The following is a 24,679-nucleotide window of genomic DNA, read 5'->3' as shown; positions in this document are numbered from 1 at the left end:
GTGAGTGAGGGTGAGGGGTTGAGGGTGAGTGAGTGAGGGTGAGGGGTTGAGGGTGAGTGAGTGAGGGTGAGGGGTTGAGGGTGAGTGAGGGTGAGGGGTTGAGGGTGAGTGAGGTTGAGGGTGGTTGAGTGAGGATGAGTGAGAGTGAGGGTGAGTGAGGGGTTGAGGGTGAGGGGTTGAGGGTGAGTGAGTGAGGGTGAGGGGTTGAGGGTGAGTGAGGGTGAGGGTGAGTGAGGGTGAGGGGTTGAGGGTGAGTGAGGATGAGTGAGAGTGAGGGTGAGTGAGGGGTTGAGGGTGAGGGGTTGAGGGTGAGTGAGGGTGAGTGTGAGTGAGGGTGAGGGGTTGAGGGTGAGTGAGGGTGAGTGAGGGTGAGGGGTTGAGGGTGAGTGAGGATGAGTGAGAGTGAGGGTGAGCGGAGGTTGGTTCCTTTCCCTTCCTCGATTAGCAATGCCTGCCTTTAGATAACCCAGAGAAAGAGCAAGGAAAACTTGCAGTCGATTTGCAAACAGCCAGGAAGTGTGGCGTGCGTGTTTACCAACTCCAAATCAAATCTTTCGGTATAATATACATACGACACTCTAATCCAATAGGAATGAAGTCGATAATGTATTGGCCATTTTAGTCGCTAAATTGTAAAGCTCTTTGAAGCTGGAACAAGAACAGCCAAATCTTAGCCTTTTTCCGAAGGTATTATCATTTTTAAATAATATTTTCCTGGATATGGAGCCCCTGGGGCTCGATAAAATACAGCATTAATTCGATCTCCCCAATGCTACCAGATCGGCTCAGTAGCACACATTCTTATCTGCAACGGGTCTAATAGCAGCTGCACAATTTGCAGCACGCAGATGAGGAAGAGACGGATACAATATGAGCATACAGGAGCAGAACACAACAGGAATCTGCAAGAGCACACTTGTAAAAGAAGGGCATAGAACTCAAACATAGGCATTAGGAGATAGCACCCATCCATTGTTTTTAGCAGGTAAGACATCTGGTTTCAACAAATGCAAAACAACGCATGCATCAAGATTGAAATTATAGGTGCAGTTGCAAGCATTATGCACTCGGCGTGAGAGAAGAAAGCATGCCCCATATGGGCAGCCTGCTTGTGCAATCACAACATTTCTCCACTATCTGAAAATGTAACCCCTCAAGAAGGGACGCTAGTAAAGAGAAGCAAATGGCCAATCCAACAAAAACTCTTGCTGCCTAGCAACTGAACCGTGCTTATGGCATCTCCTGGAATGAAGCTTTGCTTCCTGCATGCAAACGCGCACCCGCGAAGTTGATTCCGTGGCCTGCCAACGTGCTGTTAAATAACACATGCACAAAATCAAGCACACTGTGCTTTACTCTCTTAGGTATTATTCATTTAAGAGGACCCGTGCATAACTGCATACATTCCACATATGCATCCCCCTTTCGCACTCGAAGCTTCACTCGTTCTCATCTAGGCTTCCCTCTCACCGTTTCACTTTCCCGCTGTAGACACCGAGGAGTGTGACCGAACCATGATTCCGAGCAAAGCTCCTAGAGGTAGTCCGAGCATGAGCAGAGATTTGCAAGTGCATAAAGCTATTCATCAATCGTCGTCCAAAGGGGCGTGGCCTTGAAGTGAAAAATGAGCCCATGACCAGCTTGGCGACAGTGGGGAGGGGGAGGAGAAATGCGACACGGTGGGAAGGGGAGGGGGCGGAGCGGGTTAAATTAAACTAACTAGCAAGACGGACGGAGGAGAGGGGAGGGGGGAGGAGAAATGCGACACGGCGGGAAGGGGAGGGGGCGGAGCGGGTTAAATTAAACTAACTAACAAGACGGACGGAGGAGAGGGGAGGGGGAGGAGAAATGCGACACGGCGGGAAGGGGAGGGGGCGGAGCGGGTTAAATTAAACTAACAAGACGGACGGAGGAGAGGGGAGGGGGGAGGAGAAATGCGACACGGCGGGAAGGGGAGGGGGCGGAGCGGGTAAACAAAGACGGACGTGCACGCGCTTTTAAGCTCAATGCGCATGCGCATTGAGCTTAAAAGTCACGGGCACTGCAAGGAATCGCCACGATTCCTTGCAGTGTGGATAAAGAGTGGATAAGTCCCAATACTCTCGCTTGCTCGATGCGCATGCGCATCGACAGGCGAGACCTAAAAACTACCCCAACCCCCAAAACCCGGCCCCAGCCTCACTTACCAGACCTCGTCATCTCCCAATCATTCCTATTCCTGTTCCCACCAATAAAGCATCTAGTCCGCGCACTGCCTTAACCATGCATATGAGTAGTTAAGGCATATGCGTGGTTAAGGCAAGCGTGGTTCCACTGGTGGTGAAAAGTCATGCGTGGCTCAGCACGAGTTGTAAAGGCCGTTTCCCCTCAGGCAATAGGCTGACCTGCTGGAATTGACTTGATTCAGACAAGGTGGACCAAAAGAGGTCTTCCTGCTCCATTGGCTAATGTGTGCATTGAAACTGGATACATTCATTTGGTTTTAAAAGGCTGCAGCAGAGAGTGGTAGCCCTCCCAGGAATGAGAACAACAGTCTACTCTACAGCCCACCTAGCACTCTATAACCATTGGGCCTACATACACATAGGATAAACCCAAACAGTCAGTAGCATTAGGTGAGAGAGGAATACTCCAATGGGCTGAGGCAAGATGTGATTGACAAAAGCTCAAATCAATGGCGGAAAGAAACTGATTGAAAAAAGTCAATTATTAAAAGTGGCAAACTCAAATTCCACTCTTCATATTTTTGTTTGACAGCTTTGCTCTAAGAACCCAGACCTAAAAAGGAATACCGCTATGTGTGTACCCTTATTGCTAATCAGGCTCTACCTAGTGATCCTATCTGGGGACTCGTGATTGGGGCCTCCTGCAATGAAGGCTTATCACGTTGGCCAGCATAATAAGATAAGAAATGGGAAGAACTTCTGTGCCAGGGGCTTTTGACCCTACAACTCTCATTCAATGCATTGCTTTGGTGAGAGACTATGAAAAACCCCACCAGGAGTGACCTCTTTGTAATGTAATGTAATGTATGTGTCTTGTAAAGCGCACTGCTGCCCTGAGGCATCGTGGCGCTGTAGACCGCTGGGGAACCCGTCCTGGCTATCCCTGTGAGATGGTCCCTACTGCGTATCTCCAAGGTGAAACCAGGCATCCCCGGCGAATGTGGGGGGCCGTTGTAGAGATGAGGCAAGCTAATGCCCAGAGTTGCCGAGTGTGATCCCTGGTTAAAGTAGGCACCGAGGCGAGAATTATCAAGTCCGCTGACCCTGGTCCACGACCCTGCCGCGTCGGGAATTGAACCCTGGTCCCGGGCCGTTCTCTGCTTCCGGGTCTGCCGCCTCTAACCAGTGAGCCACACCACTCCACTCAGCCTGCCTGGTGCCAACCGCCAGTTGAGACCAGGCAAAGCCCCCAACACTCCATGATGTCACCAAACATTCTAGTGGTGACATCATGTGAGTCACAGTGAAATCCCATGGGCAGAAAAGAGACAGGCTAAATATAACACTATCCTCTTGCCTGGTCAAAGTAAAAGAATGGATGACTGCAAGCTGCTTACAGTTAAATGGAGATAAAACCAAGCTACTGCTCATTGGAATTAAGGCAATACCAAGGCCTATAATAAACTGGCCGGCATGCCTAGGTAACCCACCTACCCCGGCAGAAACAGTAAAAATTCTGGGGTTCTGGCTAGAAACAGATCATTCTATGATCTCACAGACAAATAAGGTAACAGCAACCTGCTTTGGACTCCTCAGAAGTCTACATTTTAGACCGAATACCCATTCAACTAAGGAAAACAGTGATCCACTCGTTGGTAACCTCGCAACCGGATTATGGAAATTCACTGTTCCTGGGGGCACCTAAATACGTTACCCAGAAATTGCAGATAGCCCAAAATGCAGCCGCAAGAATATTGTGCAACATCCCAGCATGGGAATCAGTAAAAAAGCATCTACGGAAACTACACTGGCTCCTAGTGGAGGCCAGAATAACATTTAAAGTATTAGTCATTACTCATAGAGCACGGCATAATAAAGGGCCAAAAAAAGTTATAAGTCTAATCTCCCCCTACATTACAAAGAGACAGCTGCGATCCAACGCAGAAGAACGGCTAATTCAGACTGGGGTCAAGAGGGAAAAATGGGGAGGAAGATCTTTCTCCCACCTGGCTCCCAAATTATGGAATTCCCTACCACTGGAATTCAGGTGGATAGAGGGGGAATTACAATTCCGCAAAAAGATTAAAACATGGTTGTTAACGCAATATCTTTAAGGTATAATCTGCCCAAACTCAGTACCTGATTGCTTAGCGCTGGGAAGCCCAAGGGTTCTATAAATCCTTAATAATAATAATTGCTTGCTGAGCCACCTAGGTCTTCAAAAAAACAACACATTGCATACTAAACAGAACCCGGTGCTTAGCCAGCCTCCATAAGTAGTTCTACCTGGACTAAACTCACAGGCAGTAGAAACAAGCACTCTAGAAGTACAAGCCACCTATCTATAGAATAGCTTAGCTCTTCATGTAAGGTCAGTCTAATTATCCTTCCACTTAGGGCAACTCTCAAAAGTGACCTTTTGCCACTGCCAAATGTCCAATTTCCCCAATTCACCTTAGTGGGTTGGAACGCCCCTCTTTTGAGGTTTACAGTTTATGCTTAATGTTTATGAAAAAGATACTCTGTTATAAACCAAGACTAAAATAACCCTCCAATGGGAGCTGATTTCTACTGGTAATTGGGGGCATTAATAAGAGTTGAGTGGAAACTAAAAGTCTTCGGATTTCCTTAATAGAAGGGGTGGGTGAGGAGGAGAACCCACCAAGCAAATTTCTTGTAGAATGGGGATGGTGTGTCAGTGTAAAATCTACGATTTGCCTCTCTTCCCAATTTAGCAATCCCCCCACAAACCAAATAATGTTTCCTTCCCACACAGCTCTAAATTTGGTGCAACCTCCCTTATTTCCAGGGAGGGTGCTCTTTCTTGTGTAGAACTGACTGATGACTTCACCTGTTAGTTTGTGCTTCATTTGTGCTCACCTGGAAATACTTCTTTTAACAAGAGCGTGAGATTTTGCACCATCTGTAGCACAGCATCTTCTCCGAGGCTCTCATTGGGAACATGAGGAGTGTCATCTCTGAAAGAAAAGAACACTGATTAACACTGAAGATGGTTTACAAGCAAGAACAGATCAGTCTAAAGTGTGTGTACATACAATATGATTCAGAAAAGGGGGTGGTGATGAACAGAGTGTCTGAATTGAGCAGACCACTCTTACCCAGTCCAAAGATCAGGGCTTGATCCATCACCGTTATTTATCTCACTGCCCCATCCCAGCTCAGAACCTGGCTATATGCAAATCAGTCTGTCCTTGGCCCAGTGCATCATGGGAACAGGGCAGACTAAACTACCAAGCCAATTCTTCACCAGTAAGGAGACAAGCTACCGGGGACCGGTTTCTGGCATTTCAGCCGTCTTCGGCCCGGCTTGCTTGAATCCTGATGGATGGAGGAACAGACTAATTTGCATACAGCCAGGTTCTGAAACTGGGATGGTGCAGTGAGCTAAAAAACGGTGTTAGATCTAGCCCTGATCTCTTGACTGGGTGAGAGCTTTCTGCTTAATTCAGAGACTCTGTCCCTCACCACCCCTTGTTGTAAATATTTTTGTCCACCCTAAGCGTGGAAGGGTATTCTCAGATGTGAGACCCTTGCTCATTGCACCATCAGGATTCAAGCAAACCGGGCCGAAGACGGCTGTAATGCCAGAAACCGGTCCCCGGGAGCTTGTTTCCTTCCCAGTGTAAGAATTGGCTTTTGTAGTTTGGTTTGCCCTGTTCCCATCATGCACTGGGACAGGAACAGACTAATTTGCATACAGCCAGGTTCTGAAACTGGGATGGTGCAGTGAGCTAAAAAACGGTGTTGGATCTAGCCCTGATCTCTTGACTGGGTGAGAGCTTTCTGCTTAATTCAGAGACTCTGTCCCTCACCACCCCTTGTTGTAAATATTTTTGTCCACCCTAAGCGTGGAAGGGTATTCTCAGATGTGAGACCCTTGCTCATTGCACCATCAGGATTCAAGCAAACCGGGCCGAAGACGGCTGTAATGCCAGAAACCGGTCCCCGGGAGCTTGTTTCCTTCCCAGTGTAAGAATTGGCTTTTGTAGTTTGGTTTGCCCTGTTCCCATCATGCACTGGGACAGGAACAGACTAATTTGCATACAGCCAGGTTCTGAAACTGGGATGGTGCAGTGAGCTAAAAAACGGTGTTGGATCTAGCCCTGATCTCTTGACTGGGTGAGAGCTTTCTGCTTAATTCAGAGACTCTGTCCCTCACCACCCCTTGTTGTAAATATTTTTGTCCACCCCAAGCGTGGAAGGGTATTCTCAGATGTGAGACCCTTGCTCATTGCACCATCAGGATTCAAGCAAACCGGGCCGAAGACGGCTGTAATGCCAGAAACCGGTCCCCGGGAGCTTGTTTCCTTCCCAGTGTAAGAATTGGCTTTTGTAGTTTGGTTTGCCCTGTTCCCATCATGCACTGGGACAGGAACAGACTAATTTGCATACAGCCAGGTTCTGAAACTGGGATGGTGCAGTGAGCTAAAAAACGGTGTTGGATCTAGCCCTGATCTCTTGACTGGGTGAGAGCTTTCTGCTTAATTCAGAGACTCTGTCCCTCACCACCCCTTGTTGTAAATATTTTTGTCCACCCTAAGCGTGGAAGGGTATTCTCAGATGTGAGACCCTTGCTCATTGCACCATCAGGATTCAAGCAAACCGGGCCGAAGACGGCTGTAATGCCAGAAACCGGTCCCCGGGAGCTTGTTTCCTTCCCAGTGTAAGAATTGGCTTTTGTAGTTTGGTTTGCCCTGTTCCCATCATGCACTGGGACAGGAACAGACTAATTTGCATACAGCCAGGTTCTGAAACTGGGATGGTGCAGTGAGCTAAAAAACGGTGTTGGATCTAGCCCTGATCTCTTGACTGGGTGAGAGCTTTCTGCTTAATTCAGAGACTCTGTCCCTCACCACCCCTTGTTGTAAATATTTTTGTCCACCCTAAGCGTGGAAGGGTATTCTCAGATGTGAGACCCTTGCTCATTGCACCATCAGGATTCAAGCAAACCGGGCCGAAGACGGCTGTAATGCCAGAAACCGGTCCCCGGGAGCTTGTTTCCTTCCCAGTGTAAGAATTGGCTTTTGTAGTTTGGTTTGCCCTGTTCCCATCATGCACTGGGACAGGAACAGACTAATTTGCATACAGCCAGGTTCTGAAACTGGGATGGTGCAGTGAGCTAAAAAACGGTGTTGGATCTAGCCCTGATCTCTTGATTGGGTGAGAGCTTTCTGCTTAATTCAGAGACTCTGTCCCTCACCACCCCTTGTTGTAAATACATACAATATGAGCACACTGCCTACATCCACTACATGGAAACACGGCATGCACCTATAACATGAGGATCCGCCTGCATCTACTGCCTGCACTTACAGCATGGGGACACCCTCTCCACATAGAGCATGGTATACTGCTTGCACCTACTGCATGGTAATGCTGCCTGCCCATTCAGCCTGCATGTAATGCTTACACCAACTGCATAGGAGTGCCGTCTGCATTTACTGCATGGGCACACTGGACCACATGCACATACAGCAGGGGACCTCTGCCGGCATAAACTTGGGACGTTCAGACCTGGTGCATGAGAAACTGCCTGAGCTCACTGTCTGGGGAGTCTGCAATGAGGTGCATGTGGCCTTGGCGTAAGAGTAAGAGTCAGCATGAACAGACCTTGCTAGCATGAATGACCGACGCACCTTGCAAGCATGAATGACCTACACACCTTGCTAGCATGAATGACCGACCCACCTTGCTAGCATGAATGACCGACACACCTTGCTAGCATGAATGACCGACAGACCTTGCTAGCATGAATGACCTACAAACCTTGCTAGCATGAATGACCGACAGACCTTGCAAGCATGAATGACCTACAGACCTTGCTAGCATGAATGACCTACAAACCTTGCTAGCATGAATGACCGACAGACCTTGCAAGCATGAATGACCTACAGACCTTCCTAGCATGAATGACCGACATACCTTGCTAGTATGAATGACTGACAGACCTTGCAAGCATGAATGACCTACAGACCTTGGTAGCATGAATGACCTACAGACCTTGCTAGCATGAATGACCGACAGACCTTGCTAGCATGAATGACCTACAAACCTTGCTAGCATGAATGACCGACAGACCTTGCAAGCATGAATGACCTACAGACCTTGGTAGCATGAATGACCTACAGACCTTGCTAACATGATTGACCGACAGACCTTGCAAGCATGAATGACCTACAGAACTTGCTAGCATGAATGACCGACAGACCTTTCAAGCATGAATGACCGACAGACCTTTCAAGCATGAATGACCTACAGACCTTGGTAGCATGAATGACCTACAGAACTTGCTAGCATGAATGACCGACAAACCTTTCAAGCATGAATGACCTACAGACCTTGCTAGCATGAATGACCGACCCACCTTGCTAGCATGAATGACCGACACACCTTGCTAGCATGAATGACCGACAGACCTTGCTAGCATGAATGACCTACAAACCTTGCTAGCATGAATGACCGACAGACCTTGCAAGCATGAATGACCTACAGACCTTGCTAGCATGAATGACCTACAAACCTTGCTAGCATGAATGACCGACAGACCTTGCAAGCATGAATGACCTACAGACCTTCCTAGCATGAATGACCGACATACCTTGCTAGTATGAATGACTGACAGACCTTGCAAGCATGAATGACCTACAGACCTTGGTAGCATGAATGACCTACAGACCTTGCTAGCATGAATGACCGACAGACCTTGCTAGCATGAATGACCTACAAACCTTGCTAGCATGAATGACCGACAGACCTTGCAAGCATGAATGACCTACAGACCTTGGTAGCATGAATGACCTACAGACCTTGCTAACATGATTGACCGACAGACCTTGCAAGCATGAATGACCTACAGAACTTGCTAGCATGAATGACCGACAGACCTTTCAAGCATGAATGACCGACAGACCTTTCAAGCATGAATGACCTACAGACCTTGGTAGCATGAATGACCTACAGAACTTGCTAGCATGAATGACCGACAAACCTTTCAAGCATGAATGACCTACAGACCTTGCTAGCATGAATGACCTACACACCTTGCTAGCATGAATGACCTACAGAACTTGCTAGCATGAATGACAGACAGAACTTTCAAGCATGAATGACCTACAGACCTTGCTAGCATGAATGACCTACACGCCTTGCTAGCATGAATGACCTACAGACCTTGCAAGCATGAATGACCTACAGACCTTGCTAGCATGAATGACCTTCTAGATCTTGCTAGCATGAATGACCGACAGACCTTGCTAGCATAAATGACCTACAAACCTTGCTAGCATGAATGACCGACAGACCTTGCTAGTATGAATGACCGACAGACCTTGCAAGCATGAATGACCTACAGACCTTGGTAACATGAATGACCTACAGAACTTGCTAGCATGAATGACCTACAGACCTTGCTAGCATGAATGACTGACGCACCTTGCTAGCATGAAAGACCTACAGACCTTGCTAGCATGAATGACCTACAGAACTTGCTAGCATGAATGACCGACAGACCTTGCTAGCATGAATGACCTACAAACCTTGCTAGCATGAATGACGGACAGACCTTGCAAGCACGAATGACCTACAGACCTTGCTAGCATGAATGACCGACAGACCTTGCTAGCATGAATGACCTACAAACCTTGCTAGCATGAATGACCAACAGACATTTCAAGCATGAATGACCTACAGACCTTGCCAGCATGAATGACCGACAGACCTTGCAAGCATGAATGACCTACAGACCTTGCTAACATGATTGACCGACAGTCCTTGCTAGCATGAATGACCTACAGACCTTACTAGCATGAATGACTTACAGCTTGAGGACACTGCCTGCATTTCTAGCATTTCACACAGCTTCCAGGTGAAGCACTGGGACACTACATAAATCAACTCAGTTTTGACACTACAGCACCTTCGTATACTGCCTGTGGACATTGCTGAATCCATGAGCATTTAGGCACACTGCCTGTACCTACAGATTGGGAGAGTGCCACCGCCTCTATAAAGCGGATACTGCCTGCACATACAGCACATCCACAGAGCCTGAACCTAATGCACGGTGATCCTGCACCACCTACATGTACAGGACGGTGACACTGCCTACTCCTTCAGATTGTGCATGGTGCCTACATCCACTGAATGCAACACTGCCTGCAAATACAGCTTGGGGGCACTACTTGAACCTACTGTACTGTGCACTGCATTGCCAACAAATAAAGCACGGAGACACTGTGTAAACAATACAGCGTTTGTAGGCTGTCTCTGCACCAACACAATAAGGCCCTGCATACATGTACAGCATGGATACCCTTCCTGCACAAACGGCAAGGGGGCGCTGTCTGCATCCACAGTAAGGGGGCGCTGCCCGCATCCACTGGAAAGGAGGCACTGTCCGCATCCACAGCAAAGGGGCGCTGTCCGCATCCACAGCAAGGGGGCGCTGTCCGCATTAACAGCAAGGGGGCGCTGTCTGCATCCACCGCAAGGCGGTGCTGTCCGCATCCACAGTAAGGATGCACTGTCCGCATACACAGTAAGGGGGTGCGGTCTGCATCCACAGCAAGGGGGCGCTGTCTGCACCCACAGTAAGGGGGCGCTGTCCAAATCCACAGCAAGGGGGCGCTGTCCGCATCCACAGTAAGGGGGGGGCTGTCCGCATCCACAGTAAGGGGGCGCTGTCCGCATCCACAGCAAGGGGGTGCTGTCCCAATCCACAGGAAGGGGGCGCTGTCCGCATCCACAGCAAGGGGGCGATGTCCCATTCCACAGCAAGGGGGCGCTGTCCGCATTCACAGGAAGGGGGTGCTGTCTGCACCCACATCAAGGGGGCACTGTCCGCATCCACAGCAAGGGGACGCTGTCCACATCCACTGCAAGGGGGTGCTGTCTGCATACACTGTAAGGGGGAGCTGTCCGCATCCACAGCAAGGGGGTGCTGTCCGCATCCACAGGAAGGGGGCGCTGTCGGCATCCACAGGAAGGGGGCGCTGTCCACATCCACAGGAAGGGGGCGCTGTCCGCATCCACAGCAAGGGGGCGCTGTCCGCATCCTCAGTAAGGGGGCGCTGTCAGCATCCACAGTAAGGGGGCACTGTACGCATCCACAGCAAGGGGGCGCTGTCCACAGCTACAGTAAGGAGGCACTGTCCACATCCACAGCAAGGGGGCGCTGTCCGCATCCACAGTAAGGGGGGCTGCCGCATCCACAGTAAGGGGGCGCTGTCCGCATCCACAGCAAGGGGGCGCTGTCTGAATCCACAGGAAGGGGGCGCTGTCCACATCCACAGCAAGGGGGGCGCTGTCTGCATCCACAGCAAGGGGGCGCTGTCCGCATTCACAGGAAGGGGTGCTGTCTGCATCCACATCAAGGGGGTACTGTCTGCATCCACAGCAAGGGGACGCTGTCTGCATCCACCGCAAGGGGGTGCTGTCTGCATCCACTGTAAGGGGGAGCTGTCCGCATCCACAGAAAGGGGGCACTGTCCACATCCACAGTAAGGGGGCGCTGTCCGCATCCACAGCAAGGAGCTGCTGTCCCATCCACAGGAAGGGGGCACTGTCTGCATCCACATCATGGGGGCGCTGTCCGCATCCACAGCAAGGGGGCGCTGTCTGCATCCACAGCAAGGGGGTGCAACCCGCATCCACAGCAAGGGGGTGCTGTCGGCATCCACAGCAAGGGGGCGCTGTCGGCATCCACAGCAAGGGGGCGCTGTCGGCATCCACAGCAAGGGGGCGCTGTCCGCATCCACAGGAAGGGAGAGCTGTCCGCATCCACAGCAAGGGGGTGCTGTCCGCATCCATAGGAAGGGGGGCGCTCTCTCACCAACAGCAAGGGGGCGCTGTCCGCATCCACAGCAAGGGGGCGCTGTCCGCATCCACAGGAAGGGGGTGCTGTCTGCATCCACATCAAGGGGGCGCTGTCCGCATCCACAGCAAGGGGGCGCTGTCTGCATCCATAGCAAGGGTGTGCTGTCCGCATCCACAGCAAGGGGGTGCTGTCTGCATCCACATCAAGGGGGCGCTGTCTGCATCCACATCAAGGGGGCGCTGTCCGCATCCACAGCAAGGGGCCGCTGTCCGCATCCACAGCAAGGGGGCGCTGTCCGCATCCACAGGAAGGGGGTGCTGTCTGCATCCACATCAAGGGGGCGCTGTCCGCATCCACAGCAAGGGGGCGCTGTCTGCATCCATAGCAAGGGTGTGCTGTCCGCATCCACATCAAGGGGGTGCTGTCTGCATCCACAGCAAGATGGCGCTGTCCGCATCCACAGCAAGGGGGTGCTGTCTGCGTCTACTGCAGGTGACTCTACCAATGCTTGTGTATGGGGACACTGAAATACGTTTTGTGAAATATTGCGTAATCTTCAAAAGAGTGATATATTTTCTTCTAACGCAGACAAACAAAAAAGTGATTCTTTAGTATCTCGATCAAGAAGAGTCCTTTGTTTTACTTCATCTTCGGACTTGAATGAAAACAAATCCGGAACTCAATAGCAAATGGTCAGGGATAAAGGAGAAGACGTAAAATATTCATTTTATTCCTCAGGTGACCCCCTGAGTATGACTTTGTAATCATTTCTGACATGAAGGGGAAGGAAGGAACATATTACAGCTGTGTAGAGCATTACACGTAGTGACCCGCCTCTGACCTTTGGAGGAAGCCCTTAAGATATTGCTTAGTCAAGGGACATGTTACACTTTGTCCTCAGTGAAGTGTTAATATTAACTTCTAATTTCCAAGACTTCTTCTGCAAGGGTTCACGTTAGTGAGTAACAAACACCTCGCTATTAACTCTTTACTGTACTCTGTACTGTTTTTTCCCCTTTGCCCTCCAACGCGACGCCCTAATTCAATGTATAACTGACAAAGGAGCACAGCATGAACACAGAATGTAAATATCCCTTTCTGGCTGATCTCCAGACACATCCTTTGAGTGGTGATGTCTCTCACAAAGGAGGGATCTCCAGCCTGGAGCACGCACAAAGGGGTGTGAGTTTTTGCATTTGGCTGAAAACGCTGGGCCTCACAAGAAAGGTTGCTGCACCTTGCACTAACAACCTCTGCAGTCCAGCCCCTCCCACTACCGTTTGCTAAGGGCAGTGCTTCAGGAAGTGTAATGTGCAGCCCCCAACAAACGGAGCCCAGCCAGAATCCTCTTCACCAATGGACCTCCACTCTCCCGCCACCTGAGCTGATCAGCTGACTGTGCTGGGCCAATGGTCTCGTGGGAGCCTAGCACTGGACTGGCTCGGGCACGCGAGCTACGCAACGCAACGCATCGCAATTTAGCACTGTGCGGATGGACCTTTGAAATGCTATGCACAACGATGCTACCCTTTGCATCGCGTTTGCAAGCATCTGTGCAAAACTGGACTAGATGTTGGGGCTCACAGTAGTGCTATTGCCCGTGTGTGGTCTGTTCAGTTAATAAGGAGAGGATGTGGTGTAACAGTGACCTCGAAGCTTGGCAGGGATGCTCAACATCCAGTGATTCTGGGCAAAATCACTTAGAGGGAGATTTACAAACATTTGGCGGTTAGCGAAACAAAAGTGACGCTAACCAGCGCAAAATGTTTTTGTTTTGTTATTGACTTTTGCGTTGGAGTGCATCCTCAAAGTAGCACGAAGCACCACTTTGAGTTACTTAGTGCCAAGTGGGCGTTACATGGGTGGAACATGGGTGATCCCATGCAACCACCTTGCCTTTTGACGCAAAACCATATTTACAAAGATTTGTAGACATGGTTTTGCGCCAAAAGTTAACGCCCCAACAAAGGAATTGCTAACAAGAGAAATGCTTTAATTTCTCCGTGCCGCGCTGCAGTGTTCACCACGCAAACAAAGTGGGAAAGCTTTGCATCGTGTCTAGGTATAGTAGTTTGTACAGGAAGCGTACCCTTCCTGTACAAAACCTATGCTTGACTCATGCACTCACCCTAGCGCTATGGTGCTATGGTGCGTGCCTGGCGCACAGCTGTTGAAATCAGCGCCGGCCAAGGAAAAGGGGGGGAGAGAGCCATACTTCTGAAGATATGGCGCTCACCTGCTCCCTGCCTGTCGCGCAACGTAGCACAGCCTCGCAGGGGGGCTGCGCTGCACTGCACGGAATTTTGGAAAATCTCCCCCATTATCACCCCTTGCCTCACAAAATTAGGGAGATATTTTCAAAAAATACGCTCAACGCAGCACAGTACCCCGCGAGGCTGCGCTGAGTTGCGCAACAGGGAGGGAGCAGGAGATAGCCATATCTACAGAAATATGGCTCTCTCCATCCCTTTACCTTGCGCTGGGGCTGATTTCTATCTAAAAATCAGAAGGAAAAAAAAGGGCGGAGAGGTGGGAAACTAAAGACGCGGATGGGTCAGTTCGAACTTTTCATCTCCCCCCCCCCACCCTGAAGGAGTGGAGTTCGAAGGCTGGACCCATGCTTTTGGTGAAGTAGCACTTTTCTGTTGGTCAGTTCACCTCTTCCTTGTATTGGGTCTTCAGTGACTTTTAGATGAGCGTTTTTAGTTACTATGTGTCCCTTAATATGACAGATTTATAGCCGTGGTTGTTAACACAGTAGGGTATGGGACTATTATTTCTGCTCTTTCATTAACTAACTAAAAATAAATGTCTGAGTGTACCCTCCTGCCTTCTTCTCATGATACAAGACGGCAACTTTGCAACTGATCTTAAAAAATACAAGGGGTTGTGAGGGGATTTAAAAGAATACAGCAAAAAAATCTCAAAGAAACTAAAGACATTTTTAAAAGGGAGGAGCCCTACCAATGGCACAATCCAACAGACAATCAATCTCTTGGAATTGACAAAGATCAGTATCTGGGTCGATTGCCATTTTCATCTGCCAGTTTGGAGACAAGGGGTACAATCTATGTCTGCTGCATAAGTCTCCATTACCCTAAAAAATGCATCATGGGTTCTGATTCCGTTAATACTTGTCCATCAGTCTTGTTTTACTTCTACAGCTGTCTTAATGAGGACCAGTTTTGAAGAACTTTGAATCTCGTCTATTCAGTAGGCAGATGTATTTATCTTTAATTCAAATGTAAATGTATTGGCATTTATATAGCGCACTACTTACCCATAGGGTCCCAAGGCGCTTCGACCGCTGCGAACCCCTTCCTGGCTTCCCTGAGAGATGGTCCCTTAATGGGTATCTCCAGGGTGAGACCAGGCCTCCCCGGCGGTCTGGTGGGGCCGTTAGTGAAGATGAGGCAAGCTAATGCCCAGAGTTGCCGAGTGTGATCGCTGATCAGAGTGGGCACCGGGGCGAGAGAATTATCGAGTCCGCTAACCCTGGTCCAGAAACCTGCTGCGCCGGGAATCGAACCCTGGTCCAGGGCCGTCCTCTGCTCTCGGGTCTGCCGCCTCTAACCAGTGAGCCACACTACTTCACTGATTTTTGTTTTACTTTTGAAGTTCCTGTATGCCCTTGCTCAGGCAGAAATTGTCTGGAGTTGTCACCTGAGGCTGCGCTTGGAGGAGATCAACATGCGCCGACAAAAATCTACATAATGCAAAACTTTTTTCCCTCTTCTATCCCTCCATATCGTTCTCAATCCAAATAACGGAATAACATTTCCACCGCTAAAGTTACTTTCATATTTCACTATACTAATTCAACACTAATCCTTTATGGGTTCTGAGGTAGCGTGCTACTCACTGAAAAAGCGATTTGACGCTTTGTCAGAGGTAGTAAGCGGTATACAATACAGTACATACAGTCACCAATCATGATCTGCGCATTGCCAAGCATCCCAACCCTGTGCTTTCCGCTGCACATTTGAAGTTTGATACTCTTTCTTATGCCCATTTTTCTGCAGACATTACGTGGGACGTTGTGACCTCCTGGAGCCAAAATAATCAAGTGGCTGTCTGGGCCATGGTAGTTAACGGTAAGTGACAAGTGGAAAGCCAATACAACTGTTTTTTTGTATCTGAAAGTGCTTCTTCAGTGATAAGCGAGGCATTGTATGTGGCTGTATAGATGGGCGAGTGTGAGAAGGTGTTAAAGGATGGAGGAATGATTGGATGAGTGATGAGACTACCTGGGAGAAAACGGGGAGACCTATGAGCCTGACCTCTCACAGAAATGGGTGCCCAAAGCACGAATCAAAGAGGACTCAGCTGGTACAAAGATGCAAATCCCAGAAAAGCCTGCTCATAAAATAGGGGCGTCATTGTGGAGTACAGGTGACCAGGCACTGGAATCGGGGAACTTGGGACAACTAATGGAGTCCTTGGCTGCAGGAGGGCCCTGGAAGGCTGAGTTGTGTTGTCCTTCTCTAAAGCAGAGCAAAGGATGGCAGCTCCATGGCCCACTGGTAAAGCTACTGAGCACTTCAAGGTTGCAATGGACCAGCGCCTAGTGGCGGCTAGTTTCTCCCAGGTCCAAAGGAACTATTGATTTAGGTCGCTATGAAGTACCATTTCCAAGACATCTCATGACAAGAAAGCAAGACAATGACTGAGTCCACTGTGTGCTGACCAGACATGGGAGTAGACACAGGTGTAATGCCGGACCGGTCAGGTAAATTGTAAGTCAGTAGCAGAGAGGAGGACTTCTACCGTGCCACTGCCAGTGGCTGGAGTTCCCTTTCTGAATGTGGGGACCAATTTTGTTGTCCTTCGGGCCCTCTGAAAATCGTGTGCAACAAATACATTCCTGTTGTTGTGAACCAGGTCAGTGAAAAGCACACTTCCTTGACTAATGCTGGAATCTGGATCGTTTCTTGCATTTGGTTGAAAGAATGGTGATGTCTAACTAAAAGTCATTCTTCATACAAGCTAGATAAAGGCCATTTTGGATTGGTAATGGGCTAATTTTCACTTTTCCATCTCAAACAACCACTAAATCAATGGCTGATGCTGCCTTTCAACAAGACCCTGGTGAACCTCCTAAAGAGAATGTTTGGCTATTCTTTAATAATGTTGTTCTTTGATTACCAGATGAGAGGTGCTGCAGAAAGGAGTGGGCTTCAGTCTTTTTAAGCACTTTCTCAGTCACTCATTCGTGGTCCCTTCACTTTCGCCACTGAAGATGGGAAGGAAAGCTGGAGTGCGCTAATAGAAATGTTGAAGATTATGAGTTGGCCCTTAGAAAGGCATATGTACCAAGCTGATGCACAATAAAAACCACAAATATCAGGTCAGCCAAGAGCTGTCCTTTAAAGGAACAGTGAGATCATTCCTATTTAACATTGGTGCCACCAAGTAAAACCACACTGTATCCCCTGATTATTAGCTGAATAAATAAAATATCTAAAGAGGGGAGACATGGAGTCAATCTTTGTGGCCACTAACCAGGTTAAGCAGGAGAATCCACTCCTGACCTTCTACATGGATCTGAAAAGAATGGAATATTACATACTTCATCTGCTCTGACTCCTTTAAAGCAGGTTATATGCAAATTAGTTTTGGTTCACTTAGTTTTTCTGATCTTAGGGATCATGTGGTAGAGACCAGCCTGCACTCATGATATTGACACAGTGAATAGCCTGTGTGTAAAGGCACGTGGTGAGGAGGCGGTCTTCGACAGTAGATGACTGCATTGATGATGAAGATGTCAAGATGCCATTTTAGTGTACCTGAGTACTCCAGTATAACTGAGCAAGGTCTTTGGTATTGAATACCAACTGCGCTTTTGAGTGGACCACTGTAGCTTGACACTGTGACAAAGGCAGATGCCTATAATACTCCTAGATCTGTCAGGTTAGGTGCAGTCAAGTGCCACATTATCTGTAAAACTAATTAGTGGCAACTGGCAGAGTGCAATGCCCCTGGATTCGAGTAACAGTCAGTATTCTCAACCCATATAGTATTTGTCAATTTAGGGCGATGCCCATTGGTTTAAATGTCACAGTGGCACTACAGAGGCTTGTGAGTCTGCTGCTATCCTAATTGAAGAAGTTCTGCGTCGTAAACATAGAGTAGATAGCATCCTGGTGTAACTGAAGCAAGCAGCTGAACCACCGCTGAAGAGTTGTAGAAGTGCGGTAGAAGCAAAAACGACTATTGAAGAAATCAGATACTACAAAGGGGTTTACCATTTTGTATCTTGGCCATCAAGGAGAAAGTGGAAAGATTTAACCTGTCACCCAGTTTCAGGCTCAGCTGGATTTGGGCACTCTTACTACGCAGATAAGAGTGATTGCATTTGTTATTCCTCATGGAACACCACAGGAGCATTGTGGCTTATCAAGGGACTATTGTTGCCACCCTCACTTATATGGCCTTATCATAACAGTCCAAGATAGTCTTTTCAACAGCTAGGTGTGGGAATGTCTTCAGGACTATAGGCAGGCATGATGAATTGCCTCTGTACTGAAAGCCCATGACTATGGGCAAGCCTTGAAGGTACAGACAGATGTTTGATCAAGGGAAGTGTAACTGTTCTGCCTACACTCAGTGTTGGAACGCGAGTATTCCCTCCCCTATATCAGTTGCAGACTCTAACCTGGGCAGCAGACCTGGGCTGCACTTGGAAAGGGGAATTCTCTGACTGCCTAGAGAATAAAGTGTTTTAGTCCTTACTTACTGGAAGCCCCTTCTTTGTCCCAAATCCTCACCAAATCCAGAAACTGATTAATGGCAATGAATGGTACTCTTTAGTGTATTCCAATTAAGATAATATGAGTCTCATGGTAAAACATTTGCCCTGCATATTTACTCTTTAAGGGACAATAGAATCTGACCCTAGTGGCGTTTTCTAGCCCATACTGTGATTTTTGCAATCATAGTCTTGACAATCTTGAATCTCTCTGGGGGTCATCTATATTTAGATGACATTCAGCACAAGCACATTAGGTTCCGCTGGTAGAGGAAGGAACCAAAGTGCACCCTGACCAATAGCCCAAGGAATCTTCTGCCCCTTCAATCCAGGCTTTGTGAAGACTGACTGTTCAAAGTAGCTAATTCTAGGCAGTCTAACATCCATGTGGAGTACATCTTGAAGTCATAGGCCACCCTAGAGCCTTGAGGACATAGGGAATCAGCAAGCCAGATCAGAATGAAAAGCATTTGTGTCTCAGGATTGTTAGAGGCCCGCATAATACATTCCACAAATGCGGATGTAGTAAACTGTATTTACCTGACCAGCTTCTATGCTCCCCAACTTTTTGGCATCACTTAGAGTCCCATTTTCAGACAATGGAGCCATCACTCTAGCCCTTATACTTTGAGATATATCACTGTTTAAAGCTAAGGATGGACTTTAGCTTCGCATTCCAGTTCTCCACTTTTGAATGGGGACCAGAGGATGAATCATTTACACGTAGAACCCACCATCTGAAAATCTCAACTAGCTGTGTTACAGATTCAGCCAATTTAGCTGGGGCACTTCTGAGGTACCAGCTTTGGGCATGCCCATTTCAAGAACAATGACACTTGGCTTTTGGGTTAGATTGACTTGCTAAACAAAAAGTCATCCTTGCATTTCGGCAGAACCTCAGTGTATGCTTGGGAAATTGAGTTCTTGAATTTAGGTATTTCAATAAATTCTGGCAGATATTTGGCAATCTGGGGTAGAAACTCCGAGTTGCCTGGCTCAGTTTATTTTGTGTAATTTCTGGTGTAATCCTGTACCTTGGTTCCAAACTTTCTACCGCCACCTGTAGTACAATTTCACTGTCTGTATTGCAACCCTTAGAGAGTAATATGCAATTTGTTATCCATTCAGAGTGCAATGGTACCCCAGGCCAGGTGGTAAACGTCAATATCCACTATAGATTTTGTTCAGTGACCTAAGAATACAGTGACCTCACATGGGGTAGTTGCACCCTGGCCTGTCAGAGTGACAGTGGACACTGAGTGATGAAGACATGGCCCATGAGGCAACAGTAACAGCGTAGATAGGAGTTGGACGTTGAACATCTCATGAAGCACAGAAAGGCCCATGTACACAGTAGAGACCAACAATACATAAACATGGCATTGGCATGTTAAAGTAAGCACTGAATGTAATTATGATGATCCTGTAACATTGAGTCAAGTAACCCTAGCCTCAGGAGGAATCGAACAGGTTTGAACAACAGTGTGCAAGGGCCAGCATTTGTCAGATGAGAGCATGTTGCACTCAACCTATTTCAATTTTCTGACAGTGTGATACTATTAAATGGCCGAATCATCATCTACAGCAAACTAACATAAAGGCTGAGCTGAGATAGATGCCAGTAGAAAGCAAACTAATAGAGGCAATAAACCGGATTGTGAGTGAATACCAAGAAACTGCAGAATTTTTATCCATTCATCCTTGACTTAAAGAGCCAACAGGTATCAACTAGGAGGTTATGGACATGGTGACATGTTTGAATCTGTATCCAGAGCTCCACAGCATCAGGACTGAGCTAAGATACACAAAATTCAAAGTAGGCAAGCTAACAGCTGTCGCTGGATTGGTCTGGGTACCAGCACAGTAGCAGAGCAATATCTTTATCTACATCTCCATAACATCACACCAACTCATTATTAATACATATGTTGGAGACTTTGGGACTTATTTACAAACTTTCAACGCACTGCAGTGCAGCAGGCCTTCCTACTGCGTTGTCATGCGTCAAAAGAAAAAGGCAGGAATGCACCGTATCTACAAGATACAGCACATTCCTGTCCTTATCCCCTGTGCCAGCGAATAAACAGCAGCCCAGCGCCAACGCAGACACCCTTGTGTCATGTTGCAAGGGTGCCTGTGTTGTGGGTATGATTGTTTTTGTGCTGGAAGGGGCACCTTCCTGCACAAAAACAATAATTGATGGCATTTTCCTCTTTCAGCAATAAGAAAAAACAAGGAGAAATAAAAGTAGTTCTCCTCGTTGCGTCACTCAGATTCTAATACATCCTCAGGTTTACGATTCCTCGTAAATCTGGGAATGCTATTCCGGATTTATAAGGAACTTACAGACACGTCGTGCTTGGATACGCAGGATACATACTCTAACGAGCTATGTGAACAAATTGCGGACTACTTTGTTAATAAAGTAGAGAAAATTCACGCCACTTTTTCCTCTCCCCCCACATCTGGTAAGAAAACACACCCTCCTCTAACAACCACTCTCACCCAATTTCACACTCCCGACAAAGAAAAACTGTCCAGCATCATTAACAGTATCCATTCTGGCTCCCCTAATGATGTGTGCCCGTTAGAAAAGTGCAAAGACATCATGGACCATACTTTAATGCATCAAATAAGCCAATTGATTACCCTCTCTTTCAAAGAATGTTATGTCCCGGAGGCCTGGAAAAACGCTCAGGTCATCCCTCTGAAAAAAAAAACCACCATTCCGGTCACCCAATTTCAAAATCTTAGGCCGATATCTCTATTACCTCAATGCGCCAAGATAATTGAAAAAATAGTCAACATTCAACTCATGGCGTTTTTAGAATCAGAAAATATTCTCCACCCTACTCAATCCGGCTTTAGATCAAACTATTCCACGGAAACAGCTGTTTTATATTCCACGGAATGCATCCGCAAGATGGTGGACGAGGGTGAGACAGCAGCGTTGGTCATGCTCGACTTAAGCGCAGCTTTTGACACTGTGCTACATGCCACGCTGCTGTCCCGTCTTTCAGACATCGGAGTTAAAGACCATGCACTGGCGTGGATTAAATCTTTTCTCACTAACAGATCCTTCCAGATACATTGCCCGCCCTTTAAATCATCTTCCCGTGTCGTGAGCTATGGGGTTCCACAGGGCTCTAGTTTGAGCCCCACATTGTTCAACATCTATATGGAACCCCTGGCTCAGGTCATAGAGAACTTCGGGGTGGGCATTGTCAGCTACGCCGATGACACTCAGCTTATGTTTAAGCTCACTCCTGACACCGAGAAGTATGCTTCCAACTTCTCAGAGTGCATGGCTGCTGTCGCCAAGTGGATGGACAACAATTGCCTCCGGCTGAATGGAGACAAAACAGAGGTGCTAGTGATAGGGAACAAAACCTCACTATGGTCTCAAGCGTGGTGGCCCACTACTCTAGGCGACTGCCCTCGCCCTGTTGAGAAGGTCAAAAACCTAGGAATCATGATCGACGCTGATCTATCAGGAAAATCCCATGTAAATAAGATCATAGGCAAATGCATCGGCACATTAAGAACTCTCAGAAAAATCATCGACCTTATCCCTACTGAAGCCAGGAAAACTATTGTTCATGCACTTATCACTCCCCATCTGGACTATGGGAATGTTCTCCTTCTAGGTCTGAACCAAAAACATCTTCACCAGCTTCAATGCTTACAAAATGCGGCCGCCCGCTTGGTACTGGGTCTTCCCAAAAGAACATCAGCCAAGGCGGCACTGTCCAAATTGCACTGGCTCCCCGTTAGGGAGAGAATAAAATTCAAGAGCCTCTGCTATGCCCACAAGATAGCCCACAACAAGGGTCCCACCTATCTAAAAGGCCTCCTGACCATCCACCGCCCTACCAGAGACCTTAGGTCATCAGGAATGTCGCTATTCAAACTCCCTCGCGTCCACAGAGCCAAAATTGGTGGCCGTTCCTTTCGCTACCTCGGAGTGAAACATTGGAATGCCCTACCGATTCACTTAAGAATGGAACCGTCAGAAACTCTCTTCAGAGCCAAACTGAAAACCCATCTCTTTCCTCAATAAGCCTGATGATATCCATCCGTTCCCTTCTTGATTCTCTGTGAGTTTTTTTTAGCAATCAGCGCGGGGATACACAGCTGTGCAGCCATGCGCTTTATAAATGATGTATTATTATTATTATTATTAATGCTTCAGATTCAATGGGTGTTGCGTGGGAACACTCACAACAACACCCACGGAACGCACCTTTCACACAGTGTTCTGCATGAAAGGGGCACATATTTACAAGGTCATGAAAAGTCACGTAAAGGGGCTTTGCGTGCCCTTGAAAATGTTGTAAATATGCTGTGGCACATTGCGCCACCGGAGCCTAAACAAAGTTAAACTCCGGTGGCGCAAAAGTATTGCTAGGGCCTCCTAAATGGGGCCCCTTGTCCTTATCAGCTCATGCTCATATGGTTGTAAATATATTCTAACCACAATTTTTCTGTCACACAAATCTTACCCTGTCCAAATGATAAAGTCCGGGTTGGGCAGGATTTCCTTCATTGCGTACACAGAAGAATTGATGAGGATCCAGGGGGAGTCACACAAGTAGTTGCCCCACTTCCCAGCGTCTTGTACTGGCCGTCCACTGGAAGAAGGACACACCTTCAGAGGGTCTGACGATACACTGTAACCTGGGTCCAGGTGAAGGTCGGTGATGTGCCAAAAATGACCTGTCAGGGTGACAAGAATACATCTTGGTTAAATCCCTGATTTTTTGCCCCTACTTCTTCTATCCTAACTGCAAATTACTAAGAGAGAGATCTGAGTCATCAACTGTTTCCCTAGTTCTGGGTTTAAACAAACTTGGGCGAACTTTATCTTACTCTTATCTGCAGCCCCATAAACTGTCTTATTTTGTTTCTGTGTCCCCATTTTTTTCTAATGTTTTAAATGTTATTATGCTTGGGGTACAGTTTATATATATATTTTATATAGTCTGCTTAGAAAAAATACTTTATAATAATAAAACTTTTCAAGAAACAGAGATCTCACTCTTCATAATACTGTCCACATTACAACATTACATTCACAACTTCAAAAAATACTCATAATAAGCCCACAACATATCCTGTGAAGTGCAAATGCAAGCTAAAGTGCCTAATTCCTCTAGACTCTATTATACACATCACAACATTTCATTCATAGCATATAAAGGAAGGAAATACAGACTAAAGTGCCTAGTCCATCTACACCATTCCTGGCACTAATACGGTTATATAGCCTATTATATGTCATTATAAAGTGTCAATTGCATACATTGCTAGCTGGAGCACATTCTGCAATTGTTCCACACCCTATGATAGCAAATCTGAATACGAAAGTGTTATCCTACCCAACCAACTCCTCGGCAGACTGCCAAAGTGACAGTGCTGGTTAAAGTGCCAGTGCATTCTAATACGAAAATAATCCCTTTCTAAGAAGTTCCTTCAATTGCATAATTGACTCATATTTTCCTACATTCTACCAGTTTGTCAACCCTGCCATGAATCCAAAACTCCCTAACAATAACATTTTTCATCTTGTTTCACCATTCCACAAAGGTAGGACTAACTGAGGATTTCCATAGTTTTGTTCTAACGGATTGAGCCACTACTGCTGCAATATAAATAAATTGTGTACTTTCCCATACGGGTAAGAGACACCAAGGACTAACAAGGCAATAGAGGATGAGGGTTTAACCATTTGCCCTACCTTATCTAGGTTCGCCCAAAAATCTGTGCTCGGTATTTGGTCACTGCTTCGCACGACCATAATAATGTTCCCTATCCTCTGATCCATCGCATCTGGGACACTTCTTGATAGCGATTTGAAACATTTTATTTTAGGCTATCTGGGGTGAAGTCAACCATCCAGCCATTAAAAAATATCATGGAGGTTTGACCCCA

At 47.4% G+C, this 24,679-nt stretch overlaps 1 protein-coding gene across 1 annotated transcript in view; it reads right to left on the bottom strand.

The window, feature by feature from the left end:
* Positions 1 to 24,679, bottom strand: part of SMPDL3B (sphingomyelin phosphodiesterase acid like 3B) — a 152,734-nt gene that overhangs the window by 118,629 nt on the left and 9,426 nt on the right. The window contains exons 2-3 of the mRNA XM_086957490.1: positions 23,251 to 23,464; positions 5,046 to 5,143 (exon numbers count right to left, since the gene is read on the bottom strand). Of these exons, the coding sequence (XP_086813616.1) occupies positions 5,046 to 5,143; positions 23,251 to 23,464 (312 nt within the window). The remainder of the gene's footprint in view (positions 1 to 5,045; positions 5,144 to 23,250; positions 23,465 to 24,679) is intronic.

Source organism: Lissotriton vulgaris, chromosome 2_1, assembly GCF_964263255.1.
Source record: "Lissotriton vulgaris chromosome 2_1, aLisVul1.2, whole genome shotgun sequence".
Taxonomy (NCBI): Eukaryota; Metazoa; Chordata; class Amphibia; order Caudata; family Salamandridae; genus Lissotriton; species Lissotriton vulgaris.
The sequence above is the reverse complement of the archived record's forward strand: the minus strand, read 5'-3'. Positions and strand labels throughout refer to the sequence as shown.